Here is a 24,229-nt window from a genome sequence, read left to right as displayed (position 1 = left end):
AGAACAGCCTCCACAGGGACTCCACAGGACATAATCAAAGGAACAAAATTAACACCATTGTAGGCTCTGCTTCCTTCTCCACGTTACATTAGAAGACTAGATTTAAATTAGATCTCTGTGAATGCTTAGATACAATTCAACACTTTCAAAAAGGAAAAAAAAGTTTTAAAATTAGATGCTGGTAAATTATTGAACAGCAATTAAACAAAGAGTGCCTTTTGGGCTGTCTGCATTTTCTCCTAGTTTTCAGTCTGATGTCCACAGTGCTACATGTTGGAAAGCACAGGAAATTTTGCATGAATTTGATCACTCACATAGGCAGTTATACTTTGAAAACAATGTTTTTCACAAGAATTACCAATGAAATAATGTTTTAGGACACAATTGAATTTGAAATAGGTAATGTTTTGAATAGATTTTTGAGTTTTATTGAAATCTTACATGAACAAGAAATTGGAAATACAATCACATCAAGGAACAAATTGCCACGGCTTTGACGTTTTAAGCCAAACAAATTTTGTAGGGCAGATTTTCAAAAAGGTGTGAAGTTATAACAATTTAAAAACACAGTTAACCTACTTCTAGGAATGCAAAACATACAATCATGTTATTTTCAATACAAGAAAACTTAATTTGTTGTAATTTCTTAAAACTACTAAGACAAAGCACTAGCTTTTACTTTTATGTACAGCATACTCCTATGTAGTCTATCCCAAATCCAAAAAAAAAAAAAAAAAGAAACTGTCCAAAACCAGAGGTTCTGCAAAATCATGATTGAACAGTGTGCCATTCCTGCTTTTAAACTGCTAAAATGAAGCCTAAAATGATAAAAGCACTGAAACCCCATATGGAGTTCAGGAATTCTGCAAGCCCAGTAATGTCCAAGTGCGTTTATGAAAAAAGAAAACTAAGAGACTCGAGTATATACACAATAGAGTGATTCTTCAGCCCAATACAAATGGCAGCCAATCGCTACTTAAGGATGAAACATTAAGCCAATTTTGTTTTGAAGGATGTAGAGCTATAGCCAATTCTATGTTTCCAATATTCTCAATCCCTCCTCACTTGTCTACTTCCACTGTTGCCCATAAGTATCCTGATAAAATTCCTGGTTGTCATTATTGTAACCATAGTTACCGGCATAGTCACCACCTTGCTGGAGCGGCTGCTGAGCGATGGGTTGGGAGCCCCAGTTCTGCTGGTTGTTGGTCTGACGGCGCTTGGAATCGGGCTGGTTGTACCCATCTGCCTTTCTCTTGCCTCCTACGTTGCCCCCACGGTTGCCCCTGGCTCCACGAGCACCGCGTCCTCTCTGCTGCTGTGCGGGACCCCCTCTCCCCCCCCTGGCTCCTCTCGGCGGTCCCATAGGTGCCCCCCTCTGTGAGTAGCCAGCTCTACCTCTTGGTGGTGGTGCTCCCCGCCCCCTAGGTGGTGGAGGGGCACCTCTCCCACCCCTTCCTCCTCCTCCTCTTCCTCTTATAGCATAGCCATCATCGTAGCCGTAATAGGGATCTTCATAGCCACCACGGTAGTCATGATAGTCATAACCATAGTAATCATCGTAATAATCTTCATAGCCATAGTAATCTGGGGGATAGCCATATCCACCTCTCCCTCCACGGCCTCTGCCTCTAATAGGAGGTGGCATGCGAGGCGGAGGGTAGTAATAATAGTCTTCGTACCTAGTAAGAAAAAGAAAGACATAATTATTTATCTCCAAAAGCCTCCCAAAACAAAGTATACATTTGCCCTTTTTGACTAATAAGACACAACACAGAGAAAATTTAAGTCAAATCATTCTAAACCAGCCCATGTTTTATAGCAGAACTTCACTCTGCAGTGTTACCACAGTGCCAGGGTGACACTCACGCAGTGCTCCGGGAGGCCTGTCTGGCAGCCTGACGTTCTTTCCTTTTCTTATCCGGTGGCTTTGCTAACACTATTTCAATTTCTTCCCCTTCTATTTCTTTCCCATTCATTTCATTCATAGCCTGTACAAAAATAGAAGAGAAATAACTAAAAATTTGTTTCCATTCAAAATGAAACTAAAACTTACTGAAACCAGAGGGCTGGGCTTCTCCAAGTTGAGCTGTTGCCATGTGCTTTGCTTCTGTGCTGCACAAACAGAATGCTACACATCACTCTTTTATGTCTCAATTACAGTGAAGCAGCATTTTTTAAAAAATGCTCTCTCCATATCATAAGGTTAAAAAATGGGATTAAAACATATTAAACATAATTTTAAAAAGGTCAGACATAACACCATTACTTATTACGTTCCTATATCCCCTAAAAACCTCAAAATACACAAGTTCTCACTACTCACACTGATGCATTCACTGTACTTGAAAGCCTGTTAGAGCACACGCACGCAAGAGAAAGGATTGTTGCGTTTGGGATTCCCAGCTAGCTGAATGTCAGTGAAGTGCCTCTGAGAAAATCAAGTATTTCTGAGGACACACACTTGAGGCGGGAAAAAAAAAAAATTACTGAAACTTGGTGATCTCATCAAGCGAGCCACAAATCCTCCAGAATATTAATGTGCAACTTTTAACTATCGAATGCACTCGCAAAGAGAACTTAATACATAGAGACAAAGTACAATTAGGACTACCCCCTCCAATTCTTCACCTGGAGTTATCTGCTTTGCATTTAATGTTTCTGGGTATTCATATTTGCATTAATGAAGACTTTATAGGTCTTTACAGCTACGTGCCTCAAAAACATTAGAAATTATGGCAATTTATTTCCAAGAAGGTGAAAATCAGTAGACAGTGGAACCAATGAGCCAATTCCATGCATTCCACACATAAATATCTTAATATCTCATTAAAAAACAAACCACACCCATTCACACAACAATATCTCACAAAATTTAGTGGCCATGACACAGTCACATAGGGCAGGTGTGGTAGTTTTCAGCTTGTCTCAGAGCAGATGAGCATTAGTGATGTATTTGATCTGTCTTTTCTCATCTCCTACAAGTTTCCGGTTGCTGAAATCTAATGTAGAGTATTTAGCAGGAAGGTGTAGTGGGAAGGGGCTGGAGAGTGTTTATAGACACACTACAAAAAACCATGTCCGGAGGTGTTGCTGACTTACCCCTTGTGTCAACAATTTCTTGTCCTCACTTGGACATGGTCTAAACCTATTCAAGCCAACCTCAACCTCGTTAAATACAAGTGACATTCATCCTGAAGCCAAACTCTAAAACCTAATCTCATGGGTAGGAAAACTGTAAGCAATTGAATGGTTATAAAATTATTAACAAGGTCAAGTGCAGAGCCTTTGAACTGCCCATGTAGCCACATACATCACATACAACATACCTGCTTCACAACTCCCAGGTGCAAAACACACTTCCTCCCCTCCTTCTTCCCCCCATAAACCATGGATTTAAAAACCAGATGGAGTAACTTCTATAGAATTCAGTACACTGAAGTACAGACACCAGATACTAATAACCTTCTCAACAGTTTGTGAACACAAAGGAGGAGAACCTTGAAGCTTACAGTAATGACCTTCAGTATTTAACGAGTCATTAAGAAACCGTCTCAGGCACATGTAGAGTTAAAAAGAGGTAATGCATTATGGGAGTTGCCAGCACCATCCTCCTCCACTTCATAAGGCATTTTTTCATTACGTTGCAATTTTTATTTGATACTTGTGTCACTCCAAAGCTACATACAGCCTTTAAATAGAGGTCTTCGAGAGACAACTGATACCTTCTGCCAGTGTTTCCTCAGAAAAATTGTCTAGGTTGATCTTTTTATTTTCCTCTTCTCTAGACTCTCCTGCATTGCTCTACACCTCTTTTCCAGTCTACTTGTTAACTTGCTACAGTTTTGTCCTTTCAAGTTTCACATCCTCCTAGCTACTGAAATCACAGGAACAAAATTATTAGTGTTAAAATTCTCACAATGGGAACTTTATTAAGTGGGCTCTAGTTTGTCTTATTGAGGTAATTACTGTAAAGAAATTTCTTAAAAACCACTTGTACAAAACAAACCGCTCACATCAACTCAGCTAGGAAAGAATTATCAACCCACCTTCACTGCTGCACCTCTGTCCTCAAAATGAACAAAAGCATAATCCTTCAACTTCTTTACTCTTTCCAGCTTTCCAAATTCAGAAAAGGATTTCTCAAGAATTTCTTCTGTCACAGTAGTGGCCAAGTTTCTTACAAATAAAACTTTTACCTGGTGAAAAAATGTGAACAAAAGCTGTAATCTTTAAAAGTCAAACCTCAAAGGAAACTACCAACTAGCAAGATATTATTCCCTTCCTTGTTGCATTAAAAAATTTGAGTATTAACTCTAACTCTTTTAAAAAAGTGCCTTGTAGTTACCTGTATGAAGTTTCTACAACTTCTCTCCTTCCACTATTCCTTCCATGACCAGAAGAATATCCCACTTTGATTTTCTGCTTCTGGGATGCTACAAATCCCAGTAAAATTTTAGTAATAGACCTCAAGGACAGTAAAGAGTTACCCCAAAACACTAGGATAAGGAGCACGTAATTCCCCACATTGAACTTCACCTTCTTCTCATTCTGAAAAACAGTTTTATGCAATACCCACCTGGTATTCATTAAAGCCAGAGCAGATAATGCATAGTCTGTGTCAATCCAGCAGGATAACATCTAAACTAGTAGTGTACAGGGTTAACAGTATGTTCCCAATGTCTTCCCAATGCCAACTCAGCCACAGTGCTCAGGTTGTGCCATTTGCACAGCTTACTGTGAAAATCCCCTCACTACTTTTTGTGCCTCAAATCTCACATTGCTCAGCTGGAACAAATCTTCACCATTGTGGCATAAAGAAATAATCCTCCCAAAACACCAGAGCATCCAGTGAAGTCTCTACTGACCTTTGCCATGACTTCTGGATCAGGTTCCTCTACTGGATCAGCCCATTCCACTGTCACAACATTTCCCCAGACTTTTACTTTCCCACTCATCAGGCGTCGGCGAGCTTGTGCTGCTGACTTGTGATCCTCATATTCCAAGAAGCAGAATCCTCGATTCTTCTTTTTGTCATCAGGTTGATGATACAAGATTACATCCACCAAACCCTCTGAAAAACAGGTCTTTAGTATTGAGCTTTGAAAGGAAAGAGAAAAGTCTAGTCTACCCAAAAATGCCTTCTTTTGTGTTTTGTAATTAATTTGATTAACACCTGAAAACACAAGAAAAGCAAAATTAATAAGAGAAATCTATCCAATTTACCCAGAAACAGGTCACCTAGTCGGTGAAGTTCTCCAGAACAAATCTCACAACTAGGCCCTGCAAAACATCAACCGAAGCAGTTCACACAGTGTAAGTTCTCTGTACTTTGTTTTACCATTTTTACATCTTTGAAAAGCACCCAGCACTAACACATGGCCTCTCCCCTGCCTCCTGGGGGACCTGGAAGGAATTTCTTCCACATCTCTCCAAAAAGAGGAGAAAGAAGTAAATGAATATTCACCTTCTGTTTTCAACACTTCCCTAAAGTACTAATAAATTGCAATCCTGAAAAAGAAGCAGGAGGTTAAAACTCTCCTATTAGAGCAAGAGCAAATGACTCAATCTCTTATCAGAAGCAGCCTTCCAGTGATGAGCTGATTTCTTCCTACTTGCTGCACATACTGGGGAACAATGCTGAAAAAATGGGACAAAGTTAGGCTGTCATATTCCCCCTAAACCGATTCAGTATTCCCTCCTCCCCATCACTGCTCAGGCAACCCATTTGTTTCAGGTTCCCCAAAAAACTTCTCAGGGTTGACAGCAGAACCTCCTGTAGATCCAGTAACAGGAAGCTGCTGAAGAACAGGTAACAGAATCAAGACCTTCATTTTTTCTGAGTTCATTTGTGCCATTTCCATCTCAAATTGTAAACTTACAACATCATTCACTTAACCATCGGTTAAACAAACACAATTCCCTTTACATTCCACCATAAGATATATTTCATACGCAACATTTCTAACAAAACCAAACTTGGAATCCAATTTGGAAAGAGTTTAAATGATACCTGAACACATCTGTCAAAGAACTAGACCAACAAAATGGAGAGACTGAATGGTATTCTAAGAACACATGGAAAACTCATGAAGTCTTACCTGTGACTTTACCAAACTCTTCCAATATGTTTTCCTTAGTCTTGTTCTTTGGAATTGACCCAACAAATAACCTGTTGTTTGCCACAGAGATGCATACTCCAAGGTGCTTTCCAGGACGGATTTCATAGTTGTCACACTGAAAAAAGAAAAAGCCATTAATTTGTATTCCACAACCATATCCAAAACCTTGGGAGATGCACATTGATCTGCCTAGTTCTACTTCCTTCTCCCAGGCAGAGGCAAGGCCCCAGTCAGACTGCTCTCTCCCTTTAACTCCCTTGGGATTGCTCCATGTCCTTTCCCAAGCCGCACAGCTGCAGGCAAGCCAGACTTCCACACAGTGAGCAGACTGCACGACTGCCACAGGAAAGAACAAAAGGCCACTGGGAACCACCAAAGGAACAAAGTCAGAGACCTCCTTTATGGCAGCAACAGTTAAACAAGGCAGGTCCAATTAGCTTGTTACAGTAAAGGGTAATGAATCTTAAACACAGTGAAACTTAAAGAATATATTTTCCAGCTGGAATCAAGTACGCTCTTGCCATAATCACCCAAGTGTTCTGGCAGGCTGCAGCAGGCTACAGCAGATTACAGTCCTAAATATCTGTATATACTAAATGAAATCAGGAGGCAATTTTTAAGACAGTAAAATTGAGTTTGTCAATGGACGCTTTAAGGAAACACTTCAAAGACTTAATTACCTAAGAGGCTACCAATATGTTTGCTGTTTACTTTGTCTTGTCCTGTTTGAAAGTAAGTTACTCACCAGTTTGACTGCTTCCTGTGCTGCATCTTTACTACAAAAAGTAATGAAAGCATAACCTCTGTTTTGACCAGAAAGAGGATCCATCATGAGGCGCAGATCCCAAATTGGACCAGCTTTCTCAAAGAGTGGTACCAATTCATCTTCATAAAGATCTCGGGGAATCTTACCAACAAAAACCTAAAAAGGAGGAGGACACTTGAAATAAAGCATTTTCAGAAATCCAAACTTATTTTTAATACTTGAAAGTTCCTGGGAAAGTAAGAACAGTGCAGCATAAACCAGCCCAGCAGAAACACCACAGTCATCACAGTGGCCAATGTTATTGTATGTCCCAAGTCTTCTCACCCTCCCCTTGCTCGTACAAAGTTTTACATACAGAAAACACCATTTTGTTATTTATATTGAAGAGGTTATGAGTTTCCACTACTGAAGAGGTAAACGGTTCTTACTTGGTTTTAACTTTGGCAGTTGAAAACTAAGACCTTACAGACTATCTAGCTGAGCATCCTGTGTTAAAGCAGGCCAAGCACTTCCTTGCTCTTGCAGTATTTTCAAATCACTCTGTAACTTAATCTTCCTTAGAAAGCTAGAGACAGAAAAATAAATCTACAAAAATCCCTTTAATTGCCTAATGCACATTATCCACTTTGAATATGTATTGTAATCTTGTTTCTTGTCTGTATTTGTTTCAGCTTCCACCAATTGAATGTTTAATAATTGTTTGAAAAAATCTGGAGTTCTTGTGATTTTTTTCCTTACAATAAATTTGGGTTAAGTGTTGTTAAGGAGTTTAATCTCTTCAGCTGAAGTCTCTCTAGAAAGAGCCCCCCAGGACATCTAATGACTGCTGCTCTCCTCTGAATTCTCAGAACCTCTGACTTGCTAATACAAGGAAAACATTCCAAACGCCCATTAAGATCAAATTGTATTTATTTTAACTTCGAATATTTTTTGTAGTTAAAAAAAAAAAAGGCATGAGTCAACCTTTTCCTACTCAGCGAGGCGTATCTGGCACTGAAGGTATAGCAGAATTTCAGAATTAAAGACAGTCAGCATGCCCATGTAAGCACCAATGTAACAAGCCCATGAGGAGAACATGACTTTGATTTGAAAAACATGGAACACAAATTTTCCTCCAAAGGAAAGACAGAACCTTTACATGTTTCTTCATGTTATACAGATATTCCTGAAATTCCATTTACAGAACATTTCTTTCACTTAGCTTAGCCTCTTTCAGTTCAGTGTGAATGTTGACTGAACTTTATTTATTAGTTATTGGGGGGGGAAGGGAACTGATTTATCAGTGAGTGAAAATTTAATGGCAGACCTACCAGGTTTTCCCCACTATCTCCCTAGAAAGCTTAAGATATTCCTCAAGACAGGTATTTCCATTGTCATTATTTCTAGAACACTTAATTACAAAATTCATGTGCAGTTTTAAAGACAAAACCTGATACCATCATGGAGACGCACAAGACAGGAACTCCAACTTGCTCCTGTCAGTGAAACTGTCAACTCTCTACAAACTATAACTGGTTTTAAAACAAGTCCACGTTCAAATTCTTTTGTTCAGATGCCACTGCTTCCAGCACAAACTGAAGGTGACACACCAAAACAGAAGACTTGAGGGAAACAATCCTAATGCAAAGTCTATTTTGCCAGTCAGTTACCATAGATTTACCATCCTGAAAGCTTCTGTATCCTCCTTTCTCTGCAGTCTCTTTGGCTCACTCTCTACAAACTTTAGACCACGAACATTTCCACAAGACTGCTACTACAGCTCAGTTCAGGAAATACACTCTAGGAGCTAGTATGAGAAACAGAATTAAGGATTTAATTTGAATACATACATATCTGACTTACATCCTAGAGTAACTTCCATTTATAATGTAAGAACTAGGTAACTGTGGGAGAAATTCACATCTAGGGGAATTTGCTTTGAGCCTGTATACTTAATACGTTAACGGACTACAAGAAGAATACTAAACACGACAAACACCAGGTGAACATCTTGCATGGGTCAGAAGAAACATCTGCAGTAGCTTTTTTTTAGACATATTGATAAGCATGAATTAAGTTGCTGAAATACCAAAGAACATAAGTATCAGCTGTCTTGTTTCATTTTTTAGTCCCACATGAGTATATTGTGGAAAAACTTTGGAAACAGGAATATTATCAGTGAAACAATAAAAGATCCTGTCTCAGTAGGATGCAACTGCGTGTATTCTGGGGTTTTGTTGTAATCACTGATCATGAGACTGACTTTTTCCAGTTTTGCTTCCTAAAGGACCTGCACAAAGTACTACATTTTACTTCTTCCTTATTACCATTTTAGAAGATTGAATTTTTCTTAGTTAAGGCTTTTCATAATTAATTTCAGTTTCCTGAACAATTTTACAGAGCATTATTTAGGAGTGCAATCCACTTTGCACTCGAGATGATGCATCCTTCAGTTATTTCAACAACTGAGCTTCTTCTGTTGTCACGGCAAGCTAACAGAAGTGAACTGCAGCATTGCAAGAGATTCTTCAAAACCTCTCCCCTTTTAACAGTTTTCTTCATATGCTTTGAAGTCAATTTTCCCCAAAGGCGAGATTTAACTGCTAATTAATGTAGGCTGCACAACTGTTTCATCTCATCCAAGTCTACAATCTTCATTTTCAAAAAAATAATGGAAGTGGACACAAATTCTGGCACAGTGTACAAACCTTTGAACCCTGCCATTCTTCCAGTATAGAAGCAATATCCCATTTATTTACTAAACCCAGCTTTGTCCATTTCAACTCCTGTTGAGTTTATTATAGCACTGCTTCTGAGCAGTTATTATAGCACTGTTACTACAGTATCCGATTCCTCCCACTCCAATTATTATGGATAAAGAAGCTTAAATTGCCCCGTTTTCCATAACATTTTCCAGACTACAAGTTAGCCTCAAAACCATTCCTTGACTTTTTGTTACAAATTCTGACCCTATGCCCACACAGCAGCAAATGCAATATGGAAGTACTGTTCACAGGGCTAAAATTTTGCATTTTTGATGACATTCAAAGATGTTTATCACATATCTATCTAGTAAATCTCCACCCTGAAAAGGACATGTAGGAACTCCTCCATTTTATACAGTTTGTACTCTTACACAGATAGCTAAGCTTGCACATCGTCTTAGCACATTGTGGGCAAATAATCTACTTACAGAATTTTCAAGTTTTTATTTCACATCATTGAAAAACACTGACATGGAAGTCTCTCAAAACTTTAGAACTTACTTTATCTGGAGATCCCTCCATAAACTGAAACCAATCCAGTAATCAGGACAGACTGAAGTCAATTACTTTCTTCATGTTAGCTGTACTGTGCTAGTTTTGGCAAGTACTTTCCCCCATCCCTATTGTTGTGAGGTAAAGGGCTGGTATTGCACAGTTACCAATGAAGCCTCCTGTTCTTCAAATCGGGTCTTAAATGTTATTATGTCCTTCACCCAGAAGGTGAAGGACAGAAATCAAGTACATCAGTCACCTCCTTCATTTTTGGTGTAAATAATCTGGACAGGCCATATGCATGTTAGGTTGTTTTCCCCCTTCCCCCCTATCTAAATAAAAGAGAACGAAAAAATTGATACATATATATAGAATAGACTGCCCAGGGAGATGGTGGAGTCACCATCCCTGGACTTGTTTAAGGAAAGACTGGACATGGCATTCAGTGCTCTGGTCTAGCTGACAAGGTGGTGTTCAGTCATAGGTTTACTCGATCTCAGAGGCCTTTTCCAACCTTAATGACTCTGTGAAATAAGGATTCTTCAATTTTCCTGAATTTAACAAGTAAAAGCTGCTCAGTCAGTAAACTGAAGATTAGGAGTGAAAAATACTGTATTTTAACCTGCTTAGCAAATACAGCTCAAGCTCATTAGATATTCCCCATGAACACACATAGTGTTTACCTCCCAGCATCATCCAACTGAAACACGCAGCGCTTGTCTTGATCGCGTGAAAGCTTCATCATCCCTCACTAGTAGTGGACATATGACCAAAACTCCTCTTTGCTGTCACTGAATTTAATAAAGCACTTGTAACACTGTCTTTCCCTATCTTGTCTGTACTTAATTTCAAAAGTTACTGAAATGGCTCTGTAGATGTTCATATCTAAGCATCCTCCAGTGCTGCTGAACAACTGGCTTATTTTAAACCACAGTAAGACTACTTTATGTAGTTTTGTATAAGAAATGGTATTCAACAATACAAAAAAATTCTTTTTTCAGCACTGCTTGCATATACACTTTAGTGAAATGCTTGTCCTGGTTTTGGCTGGGATAGAGTTCATTTTTCCTCAGTAGCTGGTACAGGGCTGTGTTTTGGATTCAGTAGAGAATAATGTTTATGACATGATAATATTTTGGTTGTTTCTGAGTAGTGTTTACCCTAAATAAGGACTTTTCCAGTGTCTCATGTTCTGCCAGTGAGGAAGTACATCAAAAAAATGCTGGGAAGGAGCATGGCAGGACAGCTAACCTGAACTGGCCAGAGGGATATTCTACACCATAGAGTGCCATGCCCAGTATAGAAACTGGGGGAGCTACTCAGAAGCAGGGGCTGATCATGGCTTGGGGACAGGCTTGGCATCGGTCAGTGGGTGGTGAGCAACTGTACTGTGGCTCACTTACTTTTCTTGGGTTTTCTTCTCTCCCTCTCCCTTCCTTTATTACTATTATTATTGCTATTACGTTTTACTTTGTTTCAATTGTTAACTGTTCCTATCTCAACCCATGAATTTTACTTTTTTTTTCTCCAATTCTCCTCCCCACCCCACAGGGGAGGGGAAATGAGCAAGCAGCTGCGTGGTGCTTGGTTGCCAGTTGGGATTAAACCACAACAATGATAAACTACAATTAGCATAGAGCATGGAGACCTAAGCAGAGCTTGAGAAGTTTTGTGAATCAGCTACTATCTTTCAGTTCAAGGACTCAAGCTAATTATTTAACACCACCACTAAAAGTTACTTTTTCTTCACGGAACATAAATGTTCCCTTTAGAAATCATCCTTACTGTGATGCTTCCAAGCATCTTCTTGGCAATAACCACAAGAGCTTCAGCATCTCAAAGGATGCAAAACTAATCTATAAATTGAAAGACATTCAAGAGGTGGACTGTTTTCTTTAATCTGGTGGTTTATAGAAGAATCTCCAAAACACACACAACACTGTGATTGAGAGTATTCAAAGTGTTTAGCATAAACTACAAAACCACCTGCTTGAGGAATAGGTAAGTGTTTAAGCAAAATGAAGCATGGCAAAAGCCCCTCAGGATAAGCACTTATTAATGTTTGCAGACGTAAATGACAAAGTGAGTGTAAGGAGAGAAGGAAATACCCAAGTAACTGTTTGCATTCTCATCGATAAACACCCCAAACAGGTCTCCAAGTATCAACATCATGTGACCTCACTATAAGCAAAACGCTTTACAGTGAAGCATCAAGTCCTTCAGTAAAACGAACACTCAATATTACTATCAAATCCTACTGCCATTATTTTCTTCTCCACAGCTGTATTTTCTTCTCTGCACAGCTGTAACTTTGTTCCAAAACATTCCAAAAAGGTCCAGCTGCTCTTGAAGCTCACCCACTTGAAAAAATATATGGGACTGCTTCACCTACCTAATCCTTTCAGCCAAGTGTTCACTGTGCCAGTCTGTTAACGTTCAACATGCTGAACACTCAGAAGATTATTTATCAATCATCAATGCAGCTTTACTGCACAATGTTCAACTACATCTTGAGAGCCGAAGCTACAATTAACATGTAATGAAATTCGACTTTATATTTTAAAAAGACAAATTAGTTGGTGTGCAAATATTAACAGTAGAAAGACCTGATGCACGTTGAGGGGAGAAAAGTCTACCTAGTACGCTTCTTCAAATCAGTAATAGTATTTGGGTATGCTCAAAAACCAAAAGTTTGTCATTACTGACATCAGTGACAGCTCTGGTATCAACATATCTGAGCTGGCACAAGTTACAAGAGCTTCAGTGTTATTTAAATAAGTTTCAGACTCCAAGAATGCACTGTGACAATCCAAAATGATACTTTTTTTTAAAATTTTTTATCTCTAACATTAGAAAAGAAGCATATACACGCCTATATAACCAGAAGTGCTGAAAACAAAATAGAAGTGGTTCTCAAAAGGGAAAAACAAAGAAAAAAACCCATCACCAAAAAACAAAACCCCACCCACCTCATTGTGGGGGGAAAAAAAGCACCCACAATGATCTCATCACTTGCGTGCAAACATGCTCTGCCTACCACCAAATCCCAGCATCCTGTTTAAGTTGATTACTGTGCCTCAGAGCTCAACAGCAAGAGCTAAAGCCTAAATTTCATACAATTTCAGCAATTTAATAAATTTAATAAATTTATATTTAATAAGCTTCATAAATTTCACCAGTTTCAGCAAGGTATTCAGCATCTCAGCCTGTCAAAACAAACCACATGTCTAGGTCAGTATGTAGCTTTTAAATCCCACAAAATGGCAGCAATACATTCATTTAGTAGAGGTCTCATTTCTATAACTAGTTGGCTGGGGTTCACTACAGCTTTTAATGCTGATTCACGGCAGAAGCACTTATGTTCTTCTAGGAGTTTCCACAAATTACTTGTTCTAGCTTCAGGAAACTTAGAAGTATTAAAACATACTCTTCATAGTATAAAAGTACAGCCAACTTTACGGTTTTCCTGCAACTTCCTAAAGAGCCAAACCATCACAGGACAAGATACTTCAGAGCAGTAGTTAAGGACTTTCAGTCACAAATAAAAGGGTTGGAAGGGACCTACAACAATCAGCCAGTCCAATGCCTGACCGCTTCAGGGCTGCCTAAAAGCTAAAGTGTGTTATTAAGGGCACTGTCCAAATGCCTCCTAACCCCTGACAGGCCCGGGGCACTGACCAGCTCTCAGCCTGTTCAGTGTCTGACCAACCTCTCGGTAAAGAGATGCTTCCTTGCCTCAGGGAGCCCTAGTGCAATTCAATGACACTTTATACAGCACATAAGCACTCTGGCAACACCACTAAGTTCGTAAACAACCTCTAAGTCACCTTCTAAATGCAGAAATGAAGAAAAAAAAAAAAAACCAAAACACCCATGCTACATAGCCTCTTTTTAGTGTGGTAGTTTCACTATCCACCCCATGCAATCCTCAAGGATGTTTTCATATAGACTGAAAAAGAAGCAAATCAACAAATCCATAATTATTATTAATCTCAGCTGTCCTCTTCAAAACTTTCATTTCAGTATCTTTATACAATACCCGAGTCTTCCATTTTCAGCACACTGCATAAAAGCAAGTTAGCATTGCTTAAATTCAATTTCTTGTAAATAAAGTCAGATACCTGAGTCACACGTATACTGACCCATGGACCACAAGCATTAGGATGAACCACGAAGTTTAACAACTTAATGATCTATTTCACATCTTAAGAAATTTTGCACAGCCTTTCATAATATATTCCACCCGCTTCTCCCCACTTTAACATGTTTTCTTGTCTTTTGCAGAATACTGAGGAGTAAGAAAGACTGATTTAGACACACATAGAAGAATGCTTTCCTCTACAATATATTAAACTTGTAATACAGTTTATTTTCAATTATTTCCTATTTATAAGTTTGCACAAACATACAAAACAACCATCAGATTAGTCTGTGTATACCAACCTCTGTTCCAATGCCAGGCTGAACACCAGAATATACAGTATCTGGAGGAGGGCCTCCATATTTCCTCTGTCCTGTAGTTACATCCAAAGTGTAACCAGTCCTCTCTAGTAAAGCCTGAAAAAAAAAAAAAAAGTCAGGCTAGTTACAGAGGAGAGGGTTGTGGGTTAAAATATACAGAATAAAAAATGCATTCCAAGTTAAGCATTTATCTGCTCTTTGCCACACTCGATAACAAGGTATATATGGAGATAGAACCTACAAAAACACCTGTTATTTTGTGGGTTTAAAAAAATATCATAAACAACATTTGTTTTGTACTACGAGGTCACTGGAAAGAATTTGTTTGTCTTTTCCCTTACTTTCCATTTCATATGTAGCAACAAGCACTCCAGAACACCAGGTAATTCTTGTCACCCACTCTGTACTCAGGTCACAGCAAAACAGAAGATTTCCCTAATATACTAATACCTTGTTCTTGCTGAAATGGTCAACCAGTCTCAATGTACTGCATGTGTGTAAAAGCCTTCATATAAAAGGACAACTAAGACAATTCTTAAATAGATATCGATATTTTGGCAATTGTGTGATCAGAAAGACCTGCACTTACAACAAGCACTCTGTCTAGAATCTCTATCATACATACATTTCTTCAAAGTCAAGTGTCAATATACTTATCCAGGTGGTATTGATGCTTTCTGAGTACATCCAAAATTTCTCCCGTCTGTGTACAGATAATATTTATCAGGCAGTACAGAATAACCAGTATCTTCTAAGTGTTACCTTAATCTTTGCTTCATCTGGTCCCTTCGTTGATTCCTGTACTTTGCTGCCTTGTTTCTCTCTTTGCCTGTAGGTCTTCATAACTCCACATAAAAATGCACTTTTGTTCTGTAGATACAATTTACAAAACAATTCAATAGTGTGTATGACAAGCCCTGGGAATCCAGTGAGTCTTACACTCCATACCATGAGGTCACTATTTCAAGCCAATGCAACAAATCGAATGTCAAAAGAATCCTTTAGGAAAATCCAACAATTAATTGAATAAACTTGTCAGATTGAAAAAGTCTTCATTTTAACCCATTTTCTCAATTGCACACTCATTTTTATTATCTGGGAGCTTTTGCTTTGCGCTCAAATACCTACACATTTAAGGCACTTTTTAACACACTTAGGATTTGGTTTTGCAATATAAGAATACAGTAACATCAATGAATTTCTAAATTACAACTCTCCTGCCAGTAGTGCCAGAACACTATTTATACTTATGTGCTCACACTCCTGGAGCTCTCACCTTACCTGTACATGCGACAGGTCACTTTCTTTAAACTGCTGTAATACAGAGAGGGCTCCTTCTTCATTAAATTCCCTAAGAGCATCAATTGCTCTTTCATCAAGATCGACATAAGCTACCAACCCTAAAAGTTAAAGATAAAGAAGTTACAGATTTCTATTGAATTTCATACAAACTAAGAACTATGCAGTTTGCTTTTAAAGTAAAAAAGTTACATTCCATAGCAACAGAGTTATACATTTAATTACATATTCCTACAAAAGTATATGAAAGAACATGAGTACAACAATGAAAAAAAATTAAAGTTAAATTAAAATGTATATACCTAAGCACTAGCTGATGTGCAAGATTATACCCCGTGTTAAACAGTTTTCTAACATTCAGGAATGCAATCTGCTGCATAAGACTCAGGGTCTGAAACAATGAACTTTGGCTCACTTTTAATAATTTGATTTTTTTTTTTTTATTATCTTTCATTTTAAATTCCACACGTCCTTCTCTCGAACTGAGCTGTTCTAGAATAAGCTGAACCGTCAACATTACAGGTATCCTACTGTATGGGAAAAGGGAGCTACCTAACTGATGATCAAATACTTAGGAAGCTGTACTCCACAAAATATTAGGAAGCAAAACAGTTTGTTCACTCTTTCCTCTAACTTCAAAAAAGCAGGAATCAGTGGACTCCATGTAGTGTTTGGGGGGTTTTTAAACTCATTTTGTTGCTCTATGCAGTTCCAAGAGCCAGAATTCAAAAAGGTATTATTTTGAGCCCTGCTATGTACCCAAAAAGGCTAATGTTAATTTTACAGGTACAGACTCCCCCAAGAAACATTGGACCAGTTCTGAAGCATGTTTTTCTTTTTAAGGATCTTTACAGGTTATTTTTTTCCTTTTGTAATGCACTTGCATAAGCTGTGGAGTGTGAGACACAGATTTTAAGATCTGTACTTTTTAAATGATACATCCAAATTTAGGACAGATACCAAGAACTCCACACACTTTGCAACAGCTTGATCTCCCAAATACACAGATTATTTCACTGCCACTTGATTTCAAAAACGCACAGTAGTGCCAAGCCCAAGGACTACATTTCAGAAGTGATCCTGCATATTGGAAGGCACCTGTATCTTCCATAGAAGTCCTAAGAAGATTAAAAATCCCTAAATTCAATCCCAAATTTGGCTTGCGTGTCAAAAGTAGTTTGCTTCACTGACAAACCTCTGCACAATGCAAACATCTTCCGTGGCATTAACAAAGTGTGAATAAATGTTTTCAGGTTACTCATGCAGTGGAATTATACTTGGTAGTCAGGTTCTGGGCTAAAAAGCTTTTAAATTCCTTAAGAACTCCTCACCACACAACCTAACTGCAACACATGTTAAAGCCCCACAAGTTCCTTTGCCCAGGCATTTACACCTTCTCTCAGACCATCAAGTGCACCTCATTGTGACCCACAGTTGGAAAGTGCATCTCTAAAGCCAATAAAAGCTGGTAACGGCTTGATGAAAGCTCACTGTGAATGACTTCCAAAAGACATCACCCACGTGAGCCAGAGTATCACACTGAGGATTGATAAGGTATTGGTTTTGAACTGCCTTCATTTAATCAGTGGAATTTTAACTCTTTTCAACAAAAACTGACACCTTGCCACCAAGGCATTCAAGATAAGCACATAGAGCAGTTCTACTGCTTCTTGTAAATCTGTTCACAGAACACACTCTAAAGAGTAAAAGAAAACCTCTGTTATAGGACAAAATAATAGGGTAGTTATAAAAACAAAATAGAAAAACCTCTGTATATAAAGAAACCTCTCTAGAAGTTGCAGAGACCACTTGCTACCAGCAAGGTATTACTCGACTTGCTAGATAGCTTAGTCCTCAACTTTGTTAAAAAGCAGTTAGTGTCAAGCTGAACATTTCAGTGTAATAACCAACATGGATTAAACTGTCCACTCAGAACTAGAGAGAACAAAAAATCCACAGGCAGACTCAATTCAAATGTAGTCCCAGGCAAGACAAGCTAGTTGCTTCCCTCACTAAGTCACCTATCGAGCCTTTGAGTGTTTTAGAACCACTGTGAGCAGTTGACAGTAGATAAGTAAAAGCAAAATGATGATTCCGATTGAAGAAAAAAAATGTACAGTTTAGTATGCGCAAATATACATCTTCATTTGAAAACGTCTAAGAAACTAGTGCTCTGTGCCCTAAAGCAACTAAGATATCACATACAGCTCTAAAGATGTGTCAAGTAATTAGTCAATGTCAAACCCAATTTGCCTTTAGGGAAGTCAAAGTAGCAAAACATTCAGAGCTACACAGATCAAAAACAATGAATTTTTAAACCTTAATCTATAAAAATTTGAAAATGGTATGCCCTCACTTTCATAACCAATCAGAAACAAGAAATGCATATTATACCTGTCTGAAATATTTCATCAAGTCTCTCTGCCACCTTCTGTGGGAGGCCTGCCTCTATCAGTGTCTTGTAGTGTTCTGTGTGAGTTACACTGGAAGTATCCATTGGTTCTTCCTCTTCTTTTAACTGTACCGCATTACCATTCACCTGATTAGCCATTTTATTATGCTGCTGGAAAAAATTCAGGAGCTATATTACAATAAGCCAGAAATAACTAGTTTGTAGGACAATGCATGATTTATCTAAACTAATTTGTATACATGCTGCAAATCACCTGTATCAAAAGTTTTATTTAATACTTTTTGGATGCAGCTGATCTAAGTTTCAAAAGAAAGTACAACCCTTAGTATTGTGGAAAATGTACATGGAAGAATTTACATAACTTTTTAAAAATGTACTTCATGTACATAACGATGGCTAAACTTCATCTGCTGATTGTCGTTAACTGGTTACCATAGAAGCTAGAATGTACGGGGACATGGTAATAACAACCTTCAGCAAAGACTCAGAAGAGCTAGTGCTATTCCATTTCCCATTCCTCTACTTTTAAAACAATTGTTTAAAATGTAATGAACACATAACCCTGCAGGGTAGCTTAAGATATAAAAATGTCAATACTTGTTTGCTTATTTCCACTTTCTTGGCTTGTTGCCATGTCTTCCTTCAAACCCAACATGTTGCACAAGACTACCACATGCTTTCTCACGGTGCTGTCAGAACTCGAGGATAGAAACAGAAAAATTGCACTCTAATGCACATTGTCATTTGAAGCTGCAACATAACAGTTTCCATGCTTTCAGTTTCCCTCAAATTCAAGCTCTACAAATCACTCCAGCTACTTTTTTAATAACATATACCTTATTGGTTTAAAAGGAAGCCATGACTGCAGCATCTTCAGTTCTTATATTAAAAAGACTTGCTTTCAGAATTAACAAACTGATTCCAAATACGTGCACTGAAAAATGCACAATTATCTTCTCAGACAATTCCAGTGGGCTTTGCCCAATTCATTAAAAACAGTTTCAATTTCTCAATTAGCCAGCCAGCTGATATTTAGTGCTCTCAAATAAAAAGGCTGACAAGAGGCAATTCAACTACCCAGCAGAGAACATCAGGATGATCAGCTGTTAGGTTCAGAAATGAAACAAGCCTCAGGCTTTAAATGATAGGGCAGAAGTCGATGAGCAGAAGCAAAATGATAACCAGGTAGACAATGCAGCATGGTTGGAGCGATGCAATTAACTACTGGAATACAGATATGAAGATGATTCAAGAACAGGTTTTTTAAAAAACGCTGAAGCCTCAAGCTATTTACTATGCTACAAAACAAGTCTCAAAGCATAACCACACCTCTAGCAGTCCCTTGTATACCCAACCCTTCCAGACTACAGCTCATGAACGTGTTGCAAGACAGCCTATGAAGATTTGCAAGCTAGAACTAGGAAAAAAAAAACAACTAATAATTTTTCTACAGACAGTAATTATTTTACTAAAGCTGTCTTAACTTAAAGGCAAATTTTAGAGATGTAACGCAGCCTCACATTGTTTCTGTCAGATGCCACTTCTTTTAAGCCATTAGTGAGCAAAAGAAAGGAAGTTTTCCATCGCCACATAGCATATATATATATGCTCACACACGTTCTGTTACTTGACAAATTGCTTTCTAACCAACTCAGTTTACTTAAAAGCAACTCTGACTGTAGCTTAATTACAGAAGAAAAAAAAAAAAAGCTACCCGAAGCCTACAATAATGCTTATCTACCCTTACAGGTATTAACTATCAAAACACTAACGAACATGAAGTTTCTTTAGGTTATGAACATCACAGAAAGCAAAACTCAGCTATGTGTCTGCTTGTTAGATAGTCTCAGCAAGATCTCAAATTTGAAACAGTGCAGGGCAGAGGGGGTTTAGTTACATCAAAAATGCTTTGGGTACAGCATCATTCTCAACCCCCCTTCTCAAAAACCCACAGGCTGAGACACACAAAGAAGATATACAGAGAGGGGTACTTTTGTGTTCACTTTTTTACTGCCATACAAAAATCAGTTATTTACACATATATTGTCTTCTCTGTACACAAAAAAAAATCCCAAAAAAACTGAGAGGCTATGGCAACACATAAATACAGAAAAGTTATCTGAAACATTTGCGAGGACCTTTTAAACTACAGTGGCTTATGGTGATGCTCATGGACAGTTTGTTGTGAACCCAGAGTAGCTTTCAAGTGTCACATACCCAAAAGATTAACACTTTTCTCAGTGTTGCCTATACCTGAACAAAGGGTTGACAAGCTATTCTGTGTCCAGGCAGAAATACCACCTCTGGAGTTCTGACAGGTGAGATTCACAGCCCAACACCAGGAGGAGGTATCTGCCTTCACCGCAAACATACACCAGTGTGGGGAGCAACATCCAACCCCTAAGAAACAGAATACTACACAGCACTACAGCTCAATGGCTTTTGACAATGTCAATTAAGACTCTGCATCTTAATTCACTAGCTGTATGGTTTATTTTTGCTTAAGAATTAGTGTCCTCATAAAGAACTAAAATCAAATGTAATGCACAATCGGTTTGGGTGTTCAAATTTTAGCTATTTCCTGTCACACAAACTTAATTTAAAAGGTTTTCTTAAAGAAATTTACAGTGGAAAATGTTAAGGTCTTCAGGGTGCGAGAGCATCCAGAAGAAATATATTTCTTTTCACAATTATAGCAATAGATTCCCTAATGGCTTTGTAAGCTTGGCCTGAAATCTGAGATTAAACTGACTTTTCTTCCACGAATATCACCAACAAGCAAAATTACATCTCTTACAATACTGAATCTGTACTCTGAGTTCAGCAGATATATGTGGGTGAAAGTCATAGCTGAAAAAGACTGTTTAGCTCCCCCTTTAGGTAACATCAGCTAGATTTAGCTAACAAGAAAAAATATTTTTAATTTTTAATATTTTTAATTCAATTTTATCAGCAAGTAAAACTCACAATGATTTCATTAACATTTTTGTTGTCCTCTAAAAAAATATTAAAAGCTCCTTAAAAAAAAAGAGGAGCGACATCTATGTTTGGATGCACAGTGTGTCCACATGACCCAGCCTATGACAGACCACACCACCAGAGCACCAGCATGTACTCAGAAGTTTTTCATCTGCATTAAGTCAGTCAAATATCCAGAAGAGAGGGAGACTGGTTGACTGGAAAAGATTTCAAGGGTGGATTATAAGTAAAGAATTACGTATATTAGTATGTGTGGGATATGTATTTGTTTTTAAAACATGCAGAAATGGATGAATTTAAAACAGTGTACACAAAACCATGCTTACCAAATGAGCAGAAGTAATACAAATTGGGGACAACTTTACATAGGCAAGGAGAATTCCCGCTGGTGCCTGAGGGGTTACCTAGCTTCACCACCTCCCAACTGTGCACACGGGAAAGGAGCTTGTTTCAACCTTCACACTTTTTCCAACAATACCTTTCTGAAGACTATGAATACTTTATGATATAAAACATATTTTAAGCCATTCATTGTCTTTCACCCAGAATTCCTGCATCTCGAGAGAGTAATTTACGAAGCGACTGGTCCCCTTTTTAAGCCCTCATATGACAAGTAGGAAGTTAAAACTACAGGTACTTCCAGTGTTTCATAACTCACATGGCTCAAATAGTTTTTTCCTGGAAAACAAAAAAAATGAACACAGACCTGAGCCTGACAGCGTATGGCATCTCGAAAAGAGAGACCTGATCTCGGCCTCAATCTGACAATCACTGGTTAAACAGCCATGATGTTACTATTCCCTGTATCTTATACCATGCCTCTAACAGAGGTTGCCACCTACAGACTATCTAAGTATAACTCCATCCAATTAATTATAAATTCAATCTAGTTAACTCAAAACATGCTTAGTAACAGCTTAAATAAGTGGGAAAGGCAATTTCTAGCAAAAGGACAATATCTCAAACTACCATGACCAACTTCACAGTGATTATACACCAATACTGTTTTCAGCCTCCTGCTGAAAACTTTTAGTTTCACACAGGAACTGAACTTGTTTAGCTCAAGTGCACAGGAAACCGATTAATTCATACACATAAACTCTGCATTGAAGTCATTCTTCTTGCTTATGTTACTGCTCCTTCTATCCAATATACTATCTGTGTCAAGCAGTTAAGTTATACCACATTAAAAATAACAGTGAAGGAAGTTTGGGGGACATTTGTTAGTTTTTGTTGTTTAAATTGACCATAAGAAAACAAGCATCATCCCTATAGTTATGCCTCACACTTCCAGAATGTTCTTGTCAAAACAGGAAGATAAACACACGAGTGGGGGAAAGATAAGACTTCACATTTAAAGACTGAACTGGGGATTTATTAAAACCTCACTCATTAATGAACATTTCTGTACACGAAGGCATGTACAAAAGGTCATGTACTATTTTGTACGATAGCCACTTCTTTCATACTATAGCTTATTCAATCACAGTAAAGTACATTTTAATGGTTTAATTATGCTTTAATAAACATTTCTTAGAATTAATTACAAGAAAACTTATTTAGTAAGTAATTGCAGGCTGAAGACCTTTATAACATTAGCCAGGTTTCCTCGCTATCTGTATGCCAAAACACAGCTGGCAACCTCACCCCTCCAGTATGGAGTTCTCAGCCTTCCTCACTCCGCAGCCCCATGCAATGAAAAAAATCTGAGAACCTCCAGCATGATGCTAAGCAAGAGACCAGCACAGCCCTCACAGAAACTGAAATTCTGCTTCAATACCCACACAACTATCTCTGGGAGATGACTTTAGCACAGCAAGTTAGCAAGATGCCCATCAGTGCCATTAAAACACAACACTGACCACATCCTCCTCCTACAGAGCTCCTATGTTTTGCTAACCTGAAACAAAATCTGTACATGCTCATTTCTCACTGGAGTTGGTCATTCATAGCTCCTCTGGTTGTTTGGGTTGTACTGAACAACACTTATGGCACTCCAGTTCAAAGCAACACTTAACAAAAATGAGCTTTGTTCTGAAGAATTTATCCTCAAAGAATTTTGCAGATCTCTGCCTAAGAAAGCAGGGAGCACTGGGGCTTTTTGACAGAACTAGGAACTTAAGTGTTAGCAGGAGGCTCAAGTATTATTTCAACAGTGTTCACACCTAGACAGAAAAACTGAGAGGCAAGGATATGAAATATTCATGGGAAATACAATTTCTAGGATGCAGAATTATCAAGCAGACACTGCTCGTTTGCAACCACCACAGTTTGCATAGGTTAAAAAATCCCTACACTGCGAGATGCAGAATTCTGGTTCTATTACCTTTACTTCTAGGAGTTAAAAAAAAAAACAAAACAACAAACCGGTGTTAAAGTGTGATCTCAAAGGAAAAAACAAATAAACAAAAAACCAAACCACCAGCTTCATGAGTATTAACGTCCTTTGCAGCAGGAAGTGCCGGTGGGATCCTTTAGTGCCCTATACATGGGAAAGGTAACCTAACACAGTGTTTCATAGAGTAGTCCAGCATAGCTTATGTACTTAAGGAGGTAAGCACGTTCAAATACTGACAGGTAAGAAGGCTGCTGAGACCTAATAACTAGAGTCTTACTTTAAAAATAATTTTTAAAAATTTAATGCTTTTAAGCAAAATTTTTCAAGGTTTAGTAAAGGCCTTTGGTAAAAGTTAATTTAAGAGAAACAACGTCCTAACAACAAAACTCCGGAGAATTTCTGCTTCAAGCACTTGTCAAGTGTTATTTTCTCGATGGAAGCGCGAAGCGCAAACCCGAGCGCTGCGGGTGGTGCCGCTTGTCCCTCCCTACAGCGACTCTATCACATCATGCGATGTCTGAGACCGGAGGACGCCCTGCGACAGCGACGCGCTCGCTGCTGGGAGCGTTGCTGGGTCCCCGCGGGCCGGGCACAGCCCGGAGGGCCCGCGCAGAG

At 38.4% G+C, this 24,229-nt stretch overlaps 1 protein-coding gene across 4 annotated transcripts in view; it reads right to left on the bottom strand.

Moving 5' to 3' along the window:
* Window positions 1-400: 400 nt before the first annotated feature.
* HNRNPR (heterogeneous nuclear ribonucleoprotein R) overlaps window positions 401-24,229 on the bottom strand; it is a 29,080-nt gene continuing 5,251 nt past the window's right edge. The window contains exons 2-11 of one of the 4 annotated variants that reach the window (XM_027694041.1): window positions 18,279-18,444; window positions 15,867-15,985; window positions 15,348-15,455; window positions 14,568-14,681; window positions 6,868-7,044; window positions 6,102-6,237; window positions 4,869-5,074; window positions 4,050-4,199; window positions 1,870-1,991; window positions 401-1,682 (exon numbers count right to left, since the gene is read on the bottom strand). In XM_027694041.1, coding sequence (XP_027549842.1) covers window positions 1,070-1,682; window positions 1,870-1,991; window positions 4,050-4,199; window positions 4,869-5,074; window positions 6,102-6,237; window positions 6,868-7,044; window positions 14,568-14,681; window positions 15,348-15,455; window positions 15,867-15,985; window positions 18,279-18,444 — 1,911 coding nt within the window. In that variant the 3' untranslated portion in view covers window positions 401-1,069. Of the gene's footprint in view, window positions 1,683-1,869; window positions 1,992-4,049; window positions 4,200-4,868; window positions 5,075-6,101; window positions 6,238-6,867; window positions 7,045-14,567; window positions 14,682-15,347; window positions 15,456-15,866; window positions 15,986-18,278; window positions 18,448-24,229 lie in introns of all 4 variants that reach the window. The other 3 variants (XM_027694040.1, XM_027694043.1, XM_027694042.1) reach the window with 3 other exon arrangements.

Source organism: Neopelma chrysocephalum, unplaced genomic scaffold (assembly GCF_003984885.1).
Source record: "Neopelma chrysocephalum unplaced genomic scaffold, ASM398488v2 Primary Assembly neopelma1_95b, whole genome shotgun sequence".
Lineage (NCBI taxonomy): Eukaryota > Metazoa > Chordata > Aves > Passeriformes > Pipridae > Neopelma > Neopelma chrysocephalum.
This window is presented reverse-complemented; position numbering and strand designations above follow the sequence as displayed.